General features: G+C 35.3%; 1 protein-coding gene across 10 annotated transcripts in view; it reads left to right on the top strand.

Moving 5' to 3' along the window:
• Nucleotides 1–19,742, top strand: part of LOC121315816 (receptor-type tyrosine-protein phosphatase kappa-like) — a 49,907-nt gene that overhangs the window by 13,357 nt on the left and 16,808 nt on the right. For 2 of the 10 annotated variants that reach the window (XM_041250270.1, XM_041250268.1), the window contains exons 7-12: nt 5,301–5,436; nt 12,621–12,650; nt 14,631–14,791; nt 15,767–15,802; nt 17,295–17,306; nt 18,828–19,015. In XM_041250270.1, coding sequence (XP_041106204.1) covers nt 5,301–5,436; nt 12,621–12,650; nt 14,631–14,791; nt 15,767–15,802; nt 17,295–17,306; nt 18,828–19,015 — 563 coding nt within the window. The remainder of the gene's footprint in view (nt 1–5,300; nt 5,437–12,620; nt 12,651–14,630; nt 14,792–15,766; nt 15,803–17,294; nt 17,307–18,827; nt 19,016–19,742) is intronic. The other 8 variants (XM_041250278.1, XM_041250272.1, XM_041250276.1 and 5 more) reach the window with 6 other exon arrangements.

The following is a 19,742-nucleotide window of genomic DNA, read 5'->3' as shown; positions in this document are numbered from 1 at the left end:
TTTAGATTATAAATCGATTCAGTACCGTCAGCCATTCAGCTTCCAGTTCTAGCGGTAGATGTCCGGTGGAATGTCTCAACACCAACTGTGAATCAAATTTAAGATCAATCCACGCAAGTGCTGCCTTTTTCTTTTTGACTTGCTGAATTTTTTAATCGCATTTGTCATCTATTATAAATACTAAATAAAGACACAGTTGGTCCAAATTAATTTTACTATCCACGAAAATCAGCCAATCAATACGTTGCATTAACGAAAGCAACCAATCCTGTACCTGCAACTGCCGAGAGCCAATCACAGACTGTCAGCTCGACTGGAGCACAGACACTCACCTTTCACCGACAACAAAGCAGGACACGGACAGTTGAGTAATATTGGTCCATTCATATACAGATTCAGGAGAGAGAGGTTTTGGATGAAGGTAGAATCATGGTCAGTTAGGAGGCATGTTAGAGTGGTATTTAATGAGAGATTGTATTGGTAGTTCAGATTCCATCGTACATGGACTGTTCAGGAATTGTTCATCAGGCAATGTACAGAGTATAAATAGGGGTTTAAACCCCTAACGAGTTATACAAAATTTAAATCGATTTACTAAATAAAAATTCATTGTTTTTCTCTTGTACGTCATCCTTGTTTTTTATTTAAAAAATGTTAAGGACTATTTTCTTACAACGTCCTTACTCAGAGGAAAGGTACCCGACGAATCAGTACAAGTTCAAAATAAATTTAGGTTTTTAATGTATTTGTTTTCTTTAAAAAAATATTAAAATAAAAAAGGTAAAAATAATTTTCTAATAGATCTCTCTGAAGGCTCTACAGTGTGATAGCTGACCTTGACTTTCGTTAGTGCCGTCGCTTTCGGCTCCGAATGCACTACTACTGTTGCGGTCAACTGTCACACGGTACAGCCATCACCGACCAGCACTATCGCTGAAATAAAAATAAAAAAAAAATCTACGAGAAGTCATTAATCAAATCAATTTAAAGTAAAGCAAAGCACAATAATAAAAATGTAAAAATGTCTAGTTGTTTCTGGTGTTTGGAAACCCCTTCGTAGGATTGTTTACAAGAGTGTATGCTGTTGGTGTGTGTGGGAATCTGTTTATTGCATTCTCTGTCTAGGGCCTGCTCCCTCTATGATTGTATTCATTGCAAGTACTGTTGGTCAGACACCCCGTTGTTGTTGCTAATGCGGTAATAATAATTTAAAAGAAAAAAAATAATAATTTCGGAAAGAGCTGGGGTAATTCGTGCTGTGTGGATAGTTCATAATATTGCGCAGTCATGTGATTTATTTATTGTCATCACAGTGAAGTAAAATAGTAGAGAATACGAGCTAATTGATTTGTCTTTCCCAAAATGAGCCCGCCCTAAATAAGTGGATGCCCTCCCCCCCTTCCCAGTATCAGGAGATTACCCTAGCTATTTAATTATTATTATAACATTTTTTAACTAGGGGTGCCACTATTAAAATTTGTTTTAATTTGGCTTTATGCTAGGAAAGGAAGCACCCTATTAATAAGCCTATGTACTGAAAAATCAAGAACACAAAATAATGCCTAAGAAACTACTCTGTCAGGCATTGACGGTGACTGTGCATTTGGAACAATACTGTTGCAAATTCAGTCTTTTCCAGTTGGTGTCAGTATTGGATATTGTTTCTTTCAGGAAATGTATAATGGAATTAAACACACATATTCAAGTTATTTTCAAAATCCTCACTATGTTTTAATGGTGCATAATATGTAAGGCAAAAGTAAATAAAATTGCTCAAAAAAAAGCTAGTTCCCTTTCAATTCGAAGACAACCAACAACGTACTTATGGGACATGCCTGCCTATTGGTAGGTTTACTGAGCACTCAGCATTGACGCCCAAGCCCACGAGTGGCCCAGGATGCTGCGGCTTTACACATTCACGCTGATACCGTTGCTCCCTGCCTTCCTAGGGAAGGTCTGTTTAGAGAAGGCCACAGTTCTCCTCGTTAGGTTATACCAGTTTTAGGGTAAACAGCAGTATAAACTGTGGGGCGTTCATGGTTTCAAACTATTGCAGGTCATATCAGCACCTGCTGCAGGAGATGACATTTACTGTATTATGCTTTCGCTAACTGTGATGTCGGATGGCAAACCTTAAATAAATCTCTAACTGATAGAACGCCACATTTAAAACAGTCGAGAATAAAAATATTGTACTATGTTTTTGTAACAGTAGTAGCTGAGAGACTCAGGGGCTCAGGCAGCATGTGCATAAACTCTAGGATTACAGTACAGCATAAACTCCGGGTGAGATTTTGTGCAAAATCCCTCCAAGCAAATAGTTTGAACACTAATTTGAACTAAGTATAATCATGCATGTTTTTATTTATTTCACGCCTCATTAATGAAGTGGTTTCAATTGCATGGTAGTTTCTGTACTGTCATTTATAAATTCTGTGACATGTGTAGAATACATTTTAATTGAAGCTGCGTAATAAGCCCTAGTGCTAAACAAAACAATTGTGTTGCATGTTTGGTTTTGCAGTAGCTACCCAACTTCATTATTATGTATATTTAAGTAAGCTGCCGAATGTCCTGGGAAAATATAAATCAAATTCAGTTTTTATGTAGCATGTGTAAACTATACTGAATTGCTGTAGATACCTTATCCCCTAGTTTTTATTTTGCCTCTTGAAAATCAAGCTGTTATGTTAAAACACAGAAAGCATGTTTTCACCAGATGTTTTAACTTGTTTTTAGTGGAATCACCATAATCTTTACAAAGTAGAACATACAGTATATATTGATTTAAATATCTCCACAAGAAGAAATTTGAATTGTGATTTTTTTATGGATATCTAGACAATGACCAGTTCATTAGTGTGGTATAATTAAAAAGACGCTCTGCTTTAGTATTTTGTTTTTCAAATTGATGGAAACTTCTGATTTTTTCTGAAGTTTAGTAGCAGAAATTTAACTATAGCAATTTAACATTAAGATTTGTTTTAAAACTTTAAAGTTTTTTTTTTTTTGGTGAAAAAATGATTTGACCACAGTGTATCTTTAAATAGCCATTTAAAAACAACTACCAAAAATTATGAATTTTATAATGTTATAATTTTATAAAATTATAATACAAAAATTATACCGTGGTATGCAGATAACTGTGGTATATTTTTTGACGGTTACCATACCTTCAAAATTTTATACCGCCATATTTTTTTTGACCCTGTGCCAGCTCTTCGCCTGGATCTCCTCAGTCAGACGAAAGGCTGTCTGGCACCCAGAACCGGGCAGGTTCCAATTATGGAATTCTGGCCCCTGAGCAGAATTCCATAACGCGGTGAACACTAGGGCAGGCTCCTCTAGGTCGTTATACACCTACAAATTGAGATATTTTCAGAACTGGTGTCTGACTAAGGGTCATGACCCAGTCTCTCGTATTATACCTGTTATATGAACTGCTCAATGCCGGTAGGTCTGCGTGCCATGACCCGTTGATTCAGTATCTCCGGGTGAGCATTTCTTGGGAACCCAGTTTCTTTTTTTATTTTTTTATTTAGTCGTTGTGGAATAGCGTAGACTCGAACTGGCGATATCCAAGCTATAGGGCGCATCCTGCACTCACGCAGAGCGCTTTTACTGGCTGCGCCACTCCGGAGCCCAAGGAACCCAGTATCCTATCGGCAGCTCTGATATAAAGAGCTCAGTAATAATACCTACCAACAGGCAGGCATATTCCTCAGTATGTTGTTGATCATCTTCTCTTTCAGGGAACCAAGGTTATGGTAAGTAACTTAACGTTCTTTCATTACAATGATAACGGCATAGGTGGAAACTTTCATCTACTTGGCTTACTGTGTTTAGTGTGTTTACGGATAAATGCAGTGAAGCTGGCAAAATACAAAAAACTAACTGTAAAGGTGTTTACAAAAAGCATGTATATCAAGTATACCCATTATGCCTATAAAGATTTTATTTGCCTGCTGAGTAGGGATAGAAGCCATTTAGGCTGCCAGCAAAGCAAGCTATTAGTGTGGAAAATGTTAAATCCCTCCACTCTGTTGGTATAGTGGAGCTGTGTAATGTTGTACATTATCTCAACAGTTAGCCAAGTAAAATAAATAGATTCATGCAACAGCGCACATGTGATCCTTATAATGCCACAAATTGATAAAGAATATTTTGGGAAATTTGGATGCTTTTCAGAAACACCAAATGACATCTTGTTGTCCAGATGCCCCAAAGCATAAATCTAGTAAAAGCTCTACAAATTGGGGCACATTAGGTCAGTACTTGGGGCAATGGCACAGATGCTGCATTTTTGCTTTCAAGTTAGAAGTAGGTCATTTTAAGACTGTAGTTCTAGATGCTCAGAAATAATGGCATAACATCACATTCTGGTAATCTTAGACCTGAATCGACTAAATTCATTGCATCCGTCTAAAGCACGGTTTGAAGAGTTAAGACCCTCTTATGTAAATGTTGGTGTACCTGTAATTTCAGTACACATATGACTTCAAACAACTTTACTATTTTATGAAGCTAGAGTGTCTCCTTAAAATTGTAAAAAGCAGTGTGTCACTATTGTACAACAAATACTTTTTTAAATAATGTTTAATTTTGACACAGATGACAGCAATATTTACAATTTCTAAAAGCAAATATTTTACTTTAAAAGTGCACAAGAGGAAAATGCAAGTATTGCAAAGTTACTCTTTACCATGAAACCAACAAATGAGAGGTTTGTAATGTGAACAGGGCTTCTGTGTTTGGTGTTTGACAATCAAGGAAAAATGCTCTCTGGGAGACTAGAACCACAATAGCGAGAAGTTGTGTTTGAAATTTAGTGAAATAAGAAAGGGTGGAGTTACTTCAAATGACAGCTCCAGGTAAACAAAATATTATTGCCAGCTTGAGTGGAAGAAATAATCTTTCCATACATTGATATCTCAATGGTTCTCATCTATATATTTTTGTATGATCTTAAGTGGTCTTTCCTTGTGTTCTGGCTGATGCCTATTGTATGCAAACCTTGTACTTCCTCTAGGTTGTAATTTATGTTAAAGCTGAGCTGTGGAAGAGAATATCCTACAGAAAGGATTGTCGTTTAAGGCAACTTTTGGTTGTCATACAGTGTATGTGTACGTGTTGATACAGGTTTGAAACCAAATCTTAAAATGAAATCAAGGCTGCTGAAAAAAAAAAAAAAATTTACATATGTTGGCTTTTTCTTAAACATTTGTCCTGGTTTGTGTGTGGGGGATGGTGTCAATTGTAGTTGCATGCTTTGATACAGATTATTTCCCTAATTTCTTTAGCAGCAGCTACAGAAGAGCCAGAGGTGATACCAGATCCAGCCAAGCAAACGGAAGTGGTGAAAATTGCTGGCATAAGTGCTGGCGTTCTAGTTTTCATCCTACTCCTCCTGGTTGTCATATTAGTTATCAAGAAGAGGTAAGCTGAATTTTTAGTAGCCTCTGCCAGAGTTTTCCATATGCATAACAATTTGGAGACTAAGTAAAATACACAGTTTTTGTCATGTCATTCACATGCTCCTCACCAGGTCTCTAAGGTAGGGGAGTTTAGTTTTCTTCCAGGATCAATTACAGTAGTTTTAAAAATGCAGTATCAATCTGAAAAAGAATGTCATATGACATGGGTAATATTTACATATATAAATCATGTGAAATAGCGACAACAATTGGCAAGGCGGACATTAATAATGTTTTAGTTTGGATGTTTTGAATGCATTAGATGTACTAAGATGGGCTAGTCAGAGCATAAACATAGTGCAATTTGCATTTTCATTGCGACACTTGGCAAAGTATACATTTTGTTGTATGTACAGTTGTTGCGTATTCTTAGCGAGATCTCCTAGCATTATACATTGCAAGAGTCGTGCATCGTTATTGAGATAAGTAGCTGTGGTTTGCTGCAGCAGAGGGTGCCTGAAGGATAATGTCTATACATGTAAGGGTGTAAGAATCAAAATAACTGCTCGGCAAGTTAATAGCAGAGTAATGTATTAGGTAGTGTGTTAGTGACATTCAAAAACAAAATAAATAATCTTATGGATTATTTGTGTAACCATTCCGATTTATGTACCAAATGTTTAAATGGTAATAGCCGATTTATTTTTTAAATCTGGCTTTTTGTACATTTAACATGTTTTGACTAGATGACAATATAAAAGTAAATCTGGAATAAATTCACCCGATGTGTTATTTTTGGCTTCAGAGTTGCTAAGGTATCAGTAAGTTAAAGAAAAAAAAAAAAAAACTCACAAAATAGTAAATATATATTCAGTCTTTTCTCAAATTACTTTGTTTAATGCTGACAGTGGGAGAACCATGCAGCATTGCATAAACGGCATTCCCCTACTCGTAAGCATTCAAGAAATGCATCCATTAAATTAGTGAAGAGCTCCCCAGTGCTTTCTTCCACAGAAATATCTAATAATCTAAAACATGCTATATTAAAAAGCATCCATCTTTCAATATACCTTGCAGGATATTGTAAACATCCGTTTCACACACACTTTTAAATGAGCTGCGTGCACTTGCAAACTGCATTGTGAGCACAAACAGACTCGGTCCTGAAAAAAACCGTAAGGGGAAAAAAAAAAATAATAATAAGAAAACCCTTTAGCTCGCATGAATATTCTTTCATGATGGTTTTTCGTTTAGGTATGTTTAGTAATGTGTATGGTAACCAAAGAGAGCCCACGTCTCAAATAAAGAAAAGTGGCTACTCGAAGCCTTTCAATATATGCTGTTGTATTATCTCTGCCATTTAACAATTTCAGAAAATGAAACTACTGTATTCAATATTTGAAAATGTATACAAATAATACTCGTTTTTACAAGCAAACCCACAACCAAGCTGTTACCATGGTATCAGCAACGCTAAAAGGTTAACAGATTTATACGAATCCTAATAAACACTATTCAAACAATTATCATAATAAAAATAATTGTTCTCAGATCCTTGTTGCTTGTAGCCTCTCCCAAGTCAGCATGAATCTTACTGCTAATATGAACGAGTCCTGTAAAGATTGTGAATGGCATTTCTGACCTGAACACATTGTATCCCAAATCAAAACGTTAGAATGTTGAATTCAACAAAAGCTGTGTTTTATCAGCAAATCTGGGACACTGATATTTGTTTCACTGTCATCATGAAGCCACATTAAGTCTTTCTCCCACACTACTGTAGTTATTTATTTATTTATTTTTTCAGAATTTATTTCTTTATCATTATTGATTTAAATGCTTTACTTTTGGCTTATTGGTGCAGTTGACACCCCAAATCACACACAAACAAAAAAAAAAGTTCAAATACGCTGTTGTCTTGGGGGGGGGGGGGGGGGGGGTTGGTATGTTTTTCATCTGAAACCCTCTGCTATGAAACTTGGTTTAAAGCACAACTGGATGTTCCAACACAACAACCACTCACAGTACACATCAAAATCTACTTCAGAATGTCAGCATGGTTCAAGAAGAATGCAATCAAGGTTCTGGAATGGCCTAGTTAGTCCCAATCTAAATCCGATTGAGAATCTTTGGTACGAGTTGAAGGATGTGCACAAGAGAAGTCCTCGGAATTTGAGTGAACTGGAGCAATTTTCCGTTGAGGAATGGTCAAATTCACTAAAGAATCATGCCAAAAGCTCATTGACAAATATCCTAATCATTTAAGAGAGGTTATCATTGCTAAAGGTGCTTCAACTGACTATTCATTTCATTTTCCTTGTCAGTGTATGAATATTTTTGAATTGGCATTTTTGGAGTTTCTAGAAATTCTAAATTCTTTGGGGTATGTAAACTTTTGACTACAAATGGGCATGTGTGTATGTGTATATTTATATGCATATATGTATCAGATTCTATAGTGGTTCCCCAACCTTCATCCTCAGAAAGCTTATGCAGTATACCTAGTGTTCCGCATTTTTGGTTTTATCTTATTTTACATATATTAAAATAGAGATAAAATCAGAAAAAAAAAGTTTTTATTGAAACATCGGCAAAACTCAGAGGGGAAAAAATCTCAGTACACACACGTCCCTGGCATGTATGATGAGCAGAATTTGTGGAAGTCGAAGCCACGTTTTCCCAAGTTAGCTGGTACTTCGTGAACATTTGGGCAATTACTTTGCTGACGGAAATAGTATCTACAGAAGATATGAACATGACATCAGCACAAAACAAGCCAAGTTTATTTGCCTTGAAATCAAAAAAAGAAAAGAAAATTGACAGAACTGGGTGGTGCAAGCCATAAGGAGACGCTTGAAAAATCACACTGGACAGTTACATCCATGCATTCCATATAAGTTTACTAACTAAAGCATCTCCATTTTCGGTCATACATTTACGATTAAGATTACCTGTGTTAGGCAGTGTTTTAGCCGATGGACAGACACTACTGTCGCACGAAGTCACCAATACATACTCTGCAGTAAACAGTGGCTATCCAGCAAAGCACAGCGCTCTGACACATTAGCGCTTATTAACAGTCATTCAGTGCTTTCTTTTTATTAAAGCGTGTGTAAAAGCCGCAGAAATGGATTGCTTGCTTCCCAGTTCACTTTCTTGTTTTAGTTTAATGTGCCAATTTTTTTCGGTATGTCATTTTATCGTCAGCGCAAACATTTACCTCAGCGCAGCAGTATCTGCAGTGCTATGCATCCTCTGCCTCATCTAACCCACTTCTGCTATTTTTGCTTTTTGTATACTTTTTGCTTTTTGAAAAACATTAATTTTCTTTTGAATGTTCATAAACGGATTTATGTGTTCTCCCCATTCCTCATCCACTAAAAATGTTAAAGTATTTCAGTTTAGTTTAGCTGGTATACAATGCAAATAAAATATTAATTTAAAGGGTTAGTGGCACATGTGTGCAGTCTATTGCTCCCAACACGTTGGGGAAACCAGAAATGCAATAGACATTTGTTTGCATGGCTTGTAAGTACACCCTTATTTTAGTGATAATTAGGTACTTGAGAGTTTGCCTCAAATGCATGAAGCACAACTGTCAATGCACGAGAAAAAGCAGTGCGACTGTTGCGACAGGCGCAACACTTTAGTACATCTACCCGTATGTATCCTAAGTATTTTTTATGATATTTGAATAACTGCTAGAAAAGTAGAATTTCAGAAAACATTAGCACCATCTATTGGGTTTTTCCATTCATTGCATCCTCATTGATAGTTACAGAATTAAGTAAAGCTTGGTATGTTCCTACCTAAAATACAATTACACATGTAATTGAATATCTTTTTTTTTTTTTTTTGCTTTTGTAAAACTGACTTTTTTAGATTAGCAATTACAGGCATGGATTTTACGGCTGTTATATAATTATATAATGCTGTGATCTGCTGGCCTTAATGTGAAATCCAAAGCCAGAAATCTCACTAAGGTGTGAAATTATTTTATTTTAATTTAAAATTTTTGTTTTAACTTGATCAGCTGTTTGACTTCTATGCTAGATTGTATACATCCCAAGCTTCCACATTTTTAAAGCAAAACAATTGTTAACCAAAAAGAGAGATGAGAGTAGAGGAGTTTGAGAAGATATGACAGAGAAAATATAATACAGAAAAGCAGAAACAGCAGAATGGAGATGTCTGTGATGCTGCATAGCAAGCATTGACAGAATGGGAGGCAAATCAAGCTGTGGCAAGGACTGCCTGGCGAGTGTAATGAATATCTTCAAATGAATACTAATTGGCAGAACAATCTAGGGGCCTCCCAAGATTGTTCTGCCAATTAAGATCAAGCACGTTAATTCTAAGTGAAATTTCCGAAAAACTAAGTTGTAAATCAGACACTTCTGTAACCACTCTAAGAGGAAGACGAGGTATGTGTAACATTGTGTGGTTAATTTCTTAAACATTTTTTTAATATATATATATATATATATATATATATATATATATATATATATATATATATATATATATATATATACATACAGTGCCGAGAAAGTTTGTGAACCCTAATGATAATTATGGAAATTAAATAATTTTACCATGATAGCCTTCTTTTCTTAAATATCAAATAGGGTTTATATTAACCAATTACATGTCTTTTGAAACATAATAATGTATGAATTAGACCCCATAACTGGTTATGCCACCTTTAGCAGGAATAACTGCAACCAAACACTTTCTGTAGTTACTGATCAGTTTCTCACAGCGCCGTGGAGGAATTTTGGCCCCCTCCTTCATGCCGAACACCTTCAACTCAGGGACATTTGTGGGTTTTCGAGCATAAACTGCCTGTTTTAGGTCCTGCCACAACATCTCAATGGGGTTAGGTCTGGACTTTGACTAGGCCATTCCAAAACTTTAAATTTCTTGTTCTTCGTCCATTCTGATGTAGACTTGCTTGTGTGTTTCGGATCATTGTCTTGCTGCATGACCCAGTTGCGCTTCAGCTTCAGCTCACGGACGGATGGCCTGACATTCTCCTGTAGAATTCTCTGATACAGAGCAGAATGCATGGTTCCTTCAATTCGTCCAGGTCCTGATGCAGCAAAGCATCCCCAAATCATGACACTACCACCACCATGCTTGACCAGTGGTATGAGGTTTTTACTGTGGAATGCAGTGTTTGAATTTCTCCAGACATAATGGGGCCAATGTTGGCTAAAAAGTTCCACTTTTGACTAATCTGTCCATAGAACATTGTTCCAGAACTCTTGAGGATCATCCAGGGGCTTTTTGGCAAACTTGAGACCAACATTCATGTTCTTCTTACTGAGCAGTGGTTTCCGCCTTGCTACTCTGCCATGAATCCCATTTTTGACCAGTGTGTTTCTTCAGTGTGAGCTTTGCACTCAGACACTATTTTTTCATATTGAACATGTTAATGCTATAGTGCAACTTTGGATCTTAATTTATTATTTTGTGTTGGACAATTTGACATGTTTCATGTGTTTTTTCATGATGTGCTTTTGCACTGGAGACTGCAGCTTAAAAGATTTGAAATGACGAAACAGTGGACATACAATTCAAAAGTTTCTGCAGTATTTCACCAATCAATAAGTATGTTAACTGCACTTCTTGATTATTTAGTGTGACACTGCTGTGCTCTACCTTTGAAGTTTAAGCATGTCTAATTAATTGTAAATGTGATCTAACTACCTAATGTTAAAAAATACTCCCTCTGCAGAAATGCCTGTAATTTCTACCCTGCTTGATTCACCGCCCCTCTCCCCCTTTTGCCTTAAAAACAACTTTACATATATGAGAGACAGATAGCGTATATCTCTTGTTAGGATTGTATACTTTTCTATGGTTACAATCATCATATTTGCTGATAGGAAGATTATTCTGGTAGAAAAAGTATACAATCCTAACATGTTCGGTAAGTCCTCTTGATTCGCAGGCTTAAGCCTTTCCCCATGATCTGAATCTGGAAGACAATGCATCCTTTTAGAATTGGAATGCCATCTATGTCAGTGTTCCTGTAGTCACTGTGCAACTTTCAAACTTTTCAGTTTATCAATTGCTTAAATATTTCTTTTAACTGAGTATCAAGTGATGGATCTTGATTCTCCTTGGCTATAGAGGTGTTTGCTTCTTTTTAATTATCTCTATTATGTGCATGTACAAAAGGCTTTTCTTTTTCTAATAAGAAACAGTTCTGTTTGGTATGTTCAACTTTATTTCTTCAACATTATATTTGGAGGAATACATTGTATATGTTTTATTGTTCGATATATATGCTGTATACATAAGTGGAACAAAACATGCTTGACCTTCCAGTGAGGTAAATACTATAGATTTGAGAGTTTTGTGAAGAGTCGGGACATGAAGAAATATGGTTCATGAAATACGGTGTTGATTTTGTGTGAAGATAAACTGATGAGAGAGGTTATATTGGACTTAATTTTGAATGCAATTTAAGATACTGTTTCTTCAGTAGATTTGTTTGTTAAATGTTTTCATTGTCTATAATTACCAAGATGCAATGAGTAATTAAAGTAATTGCCAATAATTACTAAAATGTAAGGAGTTACTTTAATATTAAAATGAAAAAAAAACATAATTGAATTTCATTTGCATAATACGGCAGTTTAATTATGTGATTTTTACAACATCAGAAATACTATTTGTTATTATGTCCATGCAAATTGAGAGATACTGCATCTTTAAAATGTACCAGGGAATGATTTAATTGAATACATTTTCTAAATTGTTTTTCAATAACTTTGTATTATATAACCATACTATCTAGCTTTTTACAAATGTTACTATATTATTATGGTTGCTGTGTATTGATTGGCTTGGTACAAGGCTCCAAGACACATGGTAGATCAAAATAGGTTATAAACATTGACCCATAAACTATTGCTAATGCATGGCAGAAATATATAACCCATTACAATTATTAATTTTTGTTTTTGAAATAAACACATATTGCATGCAATTGTCTGTAGTGATTTACTGCACAACCAGTTTTTAATAACTAGTTCAATTGCATGCAGTGTAATAAGAAAAAGCATGAACAATTTGAAATGCTAACCAAATGAGTGGTTGTTAACTCACATTATTTTCTGCTTTGTTGATTTAACTGATTCACACTTTGCATTCACCAATTAATCTTGATTCTACTGTCTCTGATTTGCTTGCCAGGAGGAGCTACTATTCTTATTCATATTACCTGTAAGTAGAAAAGGGGTGCATTTTTACAGTACTCTTAAAATATTTTAAAGATGCAGTATCCTTTTTTCAACGAAAAGCACAGAAAAGTCAGACAATTACGTAAAGAAAAAAATACATCATGCATTGGTCGCCCAAACATTTTTTCAGTATCTTAATCAAAATAACTTGTTTTAGTATTTGAAAAAAGAATGCTGCATTTGTTTGTGCATTCACTTCTGTATGTCTTCTCAGTCATTATGTTTGAAAAGTACTTTTCTACAAAGTGATTAATACATCTACCTTAAAGTAAGTTAGTTCTGAATATTTTTTCCTCCTATGTTTTCCTTACTATTCTGTAATAGCAATTGTTCAGAGTGGTTGTGTTCCTCCAATATTCATATTCTGTTATTATTTCCCTACATCTGTCTCAACCTTCAAATCATGTGACAGTGGCTTTGAGACTCACATTATCACATGGTGTAAATGGAATGAAGAAGGCTCTGAGTCTCAGGAATTAGGATTCTTTAGACAAGTTCAAAACCAGGTCGAGAAATGGTAAAATTGTAATGCCTCAATATCGGAGCAAAAGAACTTAAAACTTGTAATGACTGCAAACACTAAAAATAGTGAAATTGTGATAAGCAATCAAATATGTTGCAAGCTGCTTGCACCTTTTAAACTCTTCAGCAAAACTCAGTTCTAGAAAAGGTGTATTTTAAACAGGTAATTTGTTGTAATTGCATTGTACTATTAAATCACAACACAAACTATAGAGTTCATGCCCGTTTTACTGTCAAATGTAATTATAGCAGCAGGGGGCAGTCTCTTAATACAACACTAATATAAAAGTTTGATATTGTTTTATATTTATATATATATATACAACATTAATATATATATATATATATATATATATATATATATATATATATATAATTTCGAAAATTGCTTTGAAGAAGGTATTAAACTCCTGTGTAAAACAAAGTATTTATTTTGAAGGAATGAGACTGCTGTTACTATGGCTACTGCAGAGTGTGCCTATTTAACTGTTAATTTTATTTTACAGATAAGTGGAAATTGCTATATCCAACAGATCATTAGTTTCATAATACCATAGCATGAAATAACACAATTTTACTTCAGCTCCTGCCAAAACCTCCATCTGCTTACTTTACTTTATGCAAAGGAGATAATCTTGATAAATTGTTTTCACATTTGCCTGCCTTAGGTTCAGGCTTCATTTATTTGTTTCTCTCTGTTTTATATGCACATGATTCACATGCTTTCTACATGCTTATATTTGTATTGTTGGAGTTTGAGCTATTGAAACACTCCTTGCCATGTATATTTATTAAATGAGATAAGATTAATATAAATAAGTTGCTTGTAAATTAACAAGTCTCGTTTTAAGTGACGAAACATTTGTTTACTTCCCCTTTACATTCAGCATTATAGAATTGAATTTGATGTAAATGTTAGGTATATGTGTGAGAGGTGCTTTTCAAAGTTATTTTAATATAGCTTTGAGTTGAATCTGTGTGGTTTTCTTCAAGCTGAAAGTCTTTTGTAATCTTGTAATTGCCACAATGAAGTATTGATTTTACCATTAAGCCTGTCATAGAAGTGCTAGCCAAGGGAGTTAACTTGGTTACATTTTCTCATTAATCCCTTTGTAATCAAATATTTTTGTGTTATTAATCATATCAGTCAAGTTGCTGTCAAAAAACTAGAGAGACAAGGTGCAAACTTCTACATAATGTAAAGAAAGGTACAAGGCTAGGAACTGCAAATATAAACCTGGTTCCTTTTTTTTTTTTTTTTTTTTTTTTTTTTACTCTGAATACTGTACATTAAATCATTAGTCAATATCAGGCTGAGATCCTGATTCTGCAGTAATGTAAGTGGTCAGCAATAAGGGGTGGGGATGGGGTGGTATTATTGACAATGTTTCTAAATTTCCACATGCAGCTGATCACTACATAAAATTTTGGTGAATTATAGAAAACTTGCCAAGAAGCGGAAGGATGTCATTGGAAACACCCGTCAAGAGATGACTCACATGGTCAATGCAATGGACAGGAGCTATGCTGATCAGAGCACTCTGCATGCAGAGGATCCCCTGGCTGTCACCTTCATGGACTCGCACAACTTTAGCAATAGGTGTAAGTATCAGGAAAGTTCAGGGACAAAACACCAGATATTGGATACGTGTGAGAAAGTTGTGATACGTTTCCTTTGCCGTGGAAGATGTGTTCTTGGTATAACATTCCTACCAGAAGTAGTTTTACATTTCTGCTGTATTGGAAATCCTTTTTTTTTTTTTTTTCTCTCTGTCTGCATATCCTTTTAACAGAGGTCATTGAAACCACACTGAGTTATGACTGTGCTTCATTTATTTGCAGTTTCCTTTAATACATCCGAGAGAATTTAGATTTAGTGATGCAAAGAAGTGCAACCAGAAGCAGAAAATCAGTTTGTTTTCTTGATGATGGGATTGATGTCTAATGTCTATGCAAGTATTTATTTGGCATTGGTGCTTTATTTACTACAAAATAAGTTTATGATTTCGATATGTGTGATCTTAACTGATGCCATTTTTTTTGGCTTTTGCAAGCTCTTTTTACATTTTAATATCTATACTGGGTAGAAACTGTTTTCTAGCCAGTAAATGTATGGTAAAAGTTTTGTTATTAGTAAGCCCACAAAACACTTTATGATTTAAATCAAAAATATATTTCTAATTGCTGTTCTGATCTTTATTTAAATTTATTCAAGTCATTCTTCATTCATTTCATAATCATAAATTACAGCAATGGAAGCCAATTAGATCATTGAGATGTTGATTTTTAATTACATTAGTACCAGTAGTTTAGGCAATGTAAGACTTTAATGTTTTGTAAAGACCCCATATAATGTAATATTAATAATTTACTATCTTTGAAAGTGGAAAACATTACAATACACTGTGTGTCCAGAGGTCTCCAGTAAAGGCAGTACATAAATTTGTGTTACCCCCCCCCACCCCCCACCCCCTAAAAAAGTGGTTGTTTGTCTGTTCGTGATAAATAAGCAGTATGTGGCTTATTAAAAATACACAAGGTAAACTGCTTTCTTCATGAGCTTTATTTTCCCCACAGTGCCCAATGATCCACTTGTGCCGACTGCTGTGTTAGGTGAGGACCTAGTCCTTTGTCATCAGTCCCCGCATGGCTTGTGTTTCCTTGTATGTGTTACATTTCTATTCATATGTTGTCCACAGTGCCGTTGGGGAGGGATTTAGTTAGGGGTAGTTATGGGTCTGTCCTACAAATAGATAATCACTGCACACTTATCAGAAATTGCAGATATCTACTCTGTCTGCACTGTGCTGTAAAGCCAGCTTAATATAGACAATGTGTTACACTTCCAATTGTTTCCAGTTTTGCAGAACAATATGTTCTTTATTCCTACAGCCAAAACAATGCTGCATTGGACCGTGGCTGTTGCACAGTTAAGACATGGCATATTTTCAGACTCCTGAGGCCTTGAAACCGATCCAAGTTAATTGTTGTACAGGGTCGAAACCTTTTGAACAGCCTCTGGCTTTGAATCCATATTAAACAACACCAGTGAACAAAATTGGCTTTTTACACTGAAGTTGAGATTTGCCTGAGGTCATTTTGTTTCTGAAGCTGTGAAAGAAATATTCCCAGAACTGCCAGTTTAAGTTGTCTGTTTTTGTTAACAGACAACAGCATTTTCAAATTGGGCCAACAACATTGCTTCTGTCCTAGCCAAATACTTCCAAAGACTGCACAAATGTTAATGTTTAAGTCCAACTTATGCAATCAAACAATATCCTTTTAGAAAGAATGTAAAGATGATGACAGTAAAACAGAAGTTATCATAATATAGAAATATGTATTTATTTTTTTTTTTTGTGAAGAATTCATTACAAGTAATTGCTCGCAAGTAATTGTTAGCATTGACTTTTACTCGGTTACTAATACTTCATTTAAGAATGTAAGACTAGTCAGTGCAAAGAACTTCCTGTTTTAAATTAAATGCATGCGTTTTTCAGCCAGATGTGTTTTGTTGTTGTTTGTTTTAAAGTAATTTGTAATATTTTTTTTCAAATGTGCCTGGAAACCTGTGCATAAAAATAATTGTACAGTAAGTACAAGCGGTTAGCTGCATTGGAAATTAGTAGTTAGACATTTATAAAAGGTAACCCCCAGGCTACATTAGAAAAGTGTAGACTCAAATTTAGATTCTGTCTATCTGACATAGAAATAAGACCTCAGAATCATTGGTTTAGACAGAGTTAGGGATAAGGCACAGCAGAAAATCATGACTGATGGGGCCATGTGCCTTTATCAGCTTAAACTTTGATGTAGAATGCAATTTTCAACGGTCTTATTTTGTCGATGTTAAATGTGATGGTTTTCCTGTGGCATGTGGTGTTGTGTGATGTGCAGTTGGCATTCATTTTGTTACTACCGGCAACCACTGTAAGTAAAATGCATTATAGTGTATTTAAATTAAAGTAGTTGTACGTTTGTTACCAACATATCCTTCGCATAACCATGTTGATTTAGAAAGGTTTAATGTGTTTATTTTTGCTGTAAACGTGACTTTGGCTTAACCCTTTTTATGTTGTTTTTCTTTGGTGCCTCGTTGGTAAAGTGCCAATAACTGGTAAGTGTATATTTTTAGATATTTAAGCAAATAATGTGAAAAAAATTGTATCTGGGTCTGACTGCATTGTTGCTAAAATCACAAAACCAATCAAATGTCTTATCAGAAATTAACTTTGAGGATAAAATGAGGCATCAGTAAGCCGGTTATAATCAATAGATTAAGTTTGACAGGCTTTGGGTCCAATTTGATTACAAAGCTTCATCACTTCTTATAGTACTTATGCTTATCTAATTAACAGTTTAATGATGGTTTCCCCAGAAGCTGCATAAGTTGGATTGGTTCTTCATGTAGGCTCACAAGGCAGCTGTTGCCTCGTTCCTAAACAATAAATGCCACAGTCCCAATAAAAAGGAGACTGGAGTTGACTGTAACCAGATTAAAAAACAAGGTTCATGTTCCCAAAGAAAATCAGATCTGACATAGCACAATATAGTTGATATTGTTGCTTTTAATTTTGTGCAGCTGAAAGAATACAAAGTACATGGCTCACTACAGTAGGTAACACATTTACCTTTGGAGGGTCAAAGGTTTAAATCATGTTTGCGAGGAGAAGGGGCTGGAGGCAGTCACAATGTAATTGTGTATTTTTTTTGTTGTTTATTTTGTTTTGTTTTAAAGGGGGTCAAGGGCTGTGTTTTTAAAAAGAGCCATGCAAGGGATTTTACTCTAAATTTGTACTACTAATCAAAACACAATAAGATATGGTAATTTATTACTTTTGCACTGTTTACTCCCCATCTCTCAACCTAATAAATTAGGTATTATGTTTTATATCTTACCCATCTACCCCCAAAAAAGATGTGAAATTTAAATGTATGTACAGTGGTATTTCTGAAAACAATTAAGTTATTTGAATCCCTTTTTATCTTGAGTCAGTGCGCTGAAGTTCTCTCGAGACCACAAAAATCAAGCAGTGTCCTCTTAATCCTTTTAAAGGATTAAGCTAACTTCTGTAAATTATAATTAGAAAACTAAACAGATTTCCTGGGTATCGGTACAGTAAGTTAGAAAGTAAAAGGCAAACGAAAGGGGAAGGGGATTCTGTCGGCATTACACTACTAGTTATTAAATATTGTTAGCTTCTCTAGTTTTTTGCTGTGCGTATTATGTATGTTTTGTATCCAGTTCCCAAAGCACGTACTGCCAGTGTCTCAATTACAGTAATCCAGTCTTATAAAGACACAAGGGACAACAGCAAGATGTACTATTTTGCTGTTGATGGCTTTTATGTTGTTTTTCTTTTGGGGGGGGGGGGGGGGGGGGTTGGGAGGAGGGTGGAAAATCAAACCTATTGCAATTCTGCGAGTTTACCTGAATGCAATTCCATTGTAACAACTGGGTTAGTATGTTTTATGTCTGTATTAATATTATCTACAGCAACTGTAGTCATTTAAACCATCCTGAATAGTTTATTAATTTCACTCCTCTATAGGTTAATATGTGAAATATTGCAAAAACAGTAGACTGATTCTCTGCTGCATGAAAGTTTTATTTAAATGCTGTTTTTCCTTTCTCCAGATGAGAACCACACAGCAGCGGCAGCAGAGTCGAACAGACTGCTGGATGTGCCACGCTATCACTGCGAAGGGACCGAATCCCCCTATCAGACCGGGCAGCTGCATCCTGCTATCAGGGTGGCAGATTTGCTGCAGCACATTAATTTGATGAAGACTTCTGACAGCTATGGATTCAAAGAGGAATATGAGGTTGGGTTCTACTGAGAACATTATTATTCACTTTGCATAATCATTGCACATTTACGGAGTTGTTTACCAACCTAAACTACGTAATTTCAAAGAGAAGTAAAAACCCAGGTTTCAAAGTATTCCATTACACCTCAACTTCAAATCCACATCGCCACCTCAGAATGTTAGTTAACCAGAGGTTTACAAAAAAAAAAAGTGCAAAATTTGTGCCCTAAAGAAGAGTTTTTGATAAATGGTGTTCCGGAAGTAAATGAAAAGCAGCCATATTTGGTCGGTTTGACAGCAAAATATTTGAATAGTAGATGACCATTTTGTAACCAGCAAGGTAGTGTACTTAAAGAGGATAATAATTATTTTAGCTTTTATTTTTAAGCATTTATTGTTTTAGTTTTTTTTAACTAATATGACAATTTCAATATCAGGAATGTTTGAAACAAAAGGTTTTTGAAAATCGCTCCAGTTTGGTCCCCAATAGCCTGTGCATGCAGAGTTTAATATAAGGATTATCTACGTTCAGGAGTGTGAAGTACTCTGCTCACGTTTATGTAAACTAAAGGGTGTTTTTGTAAGGTTTTGTTAACTGACTGTGTTTCCTGCAGAGAAAGTCAAGGTTTTGTTTGTGCAGCACCAACCCATGTAGATGGTTTTTGTCTCTCTTCATGATTGGATCAGTGACCACAACTCATAAATGTGGGGTGCATTTCCTGTAAGCATGCTAGCTGTTCAG

The sequence above is a fragment of the Polyodon spathula genome, chromosome 5 (assembly GCF_017654505.1).
Source record: "Polyodon spathula isolate WHYD16114869_AA chromosome 5, ASM1765450v1, whole genome shotgun sequence".
Taxonomy (NCBI): Eukaryota; Metazoa; Chordata; class Actinopteri; order Acipenseriformes; family Polyodontidae; genus Polyodon; species Polyodon spathula.
Note: the sequence above shows the minus strand (reverse complement) of the source record. Positions and strands in the feature narration are given on the sequence as shown.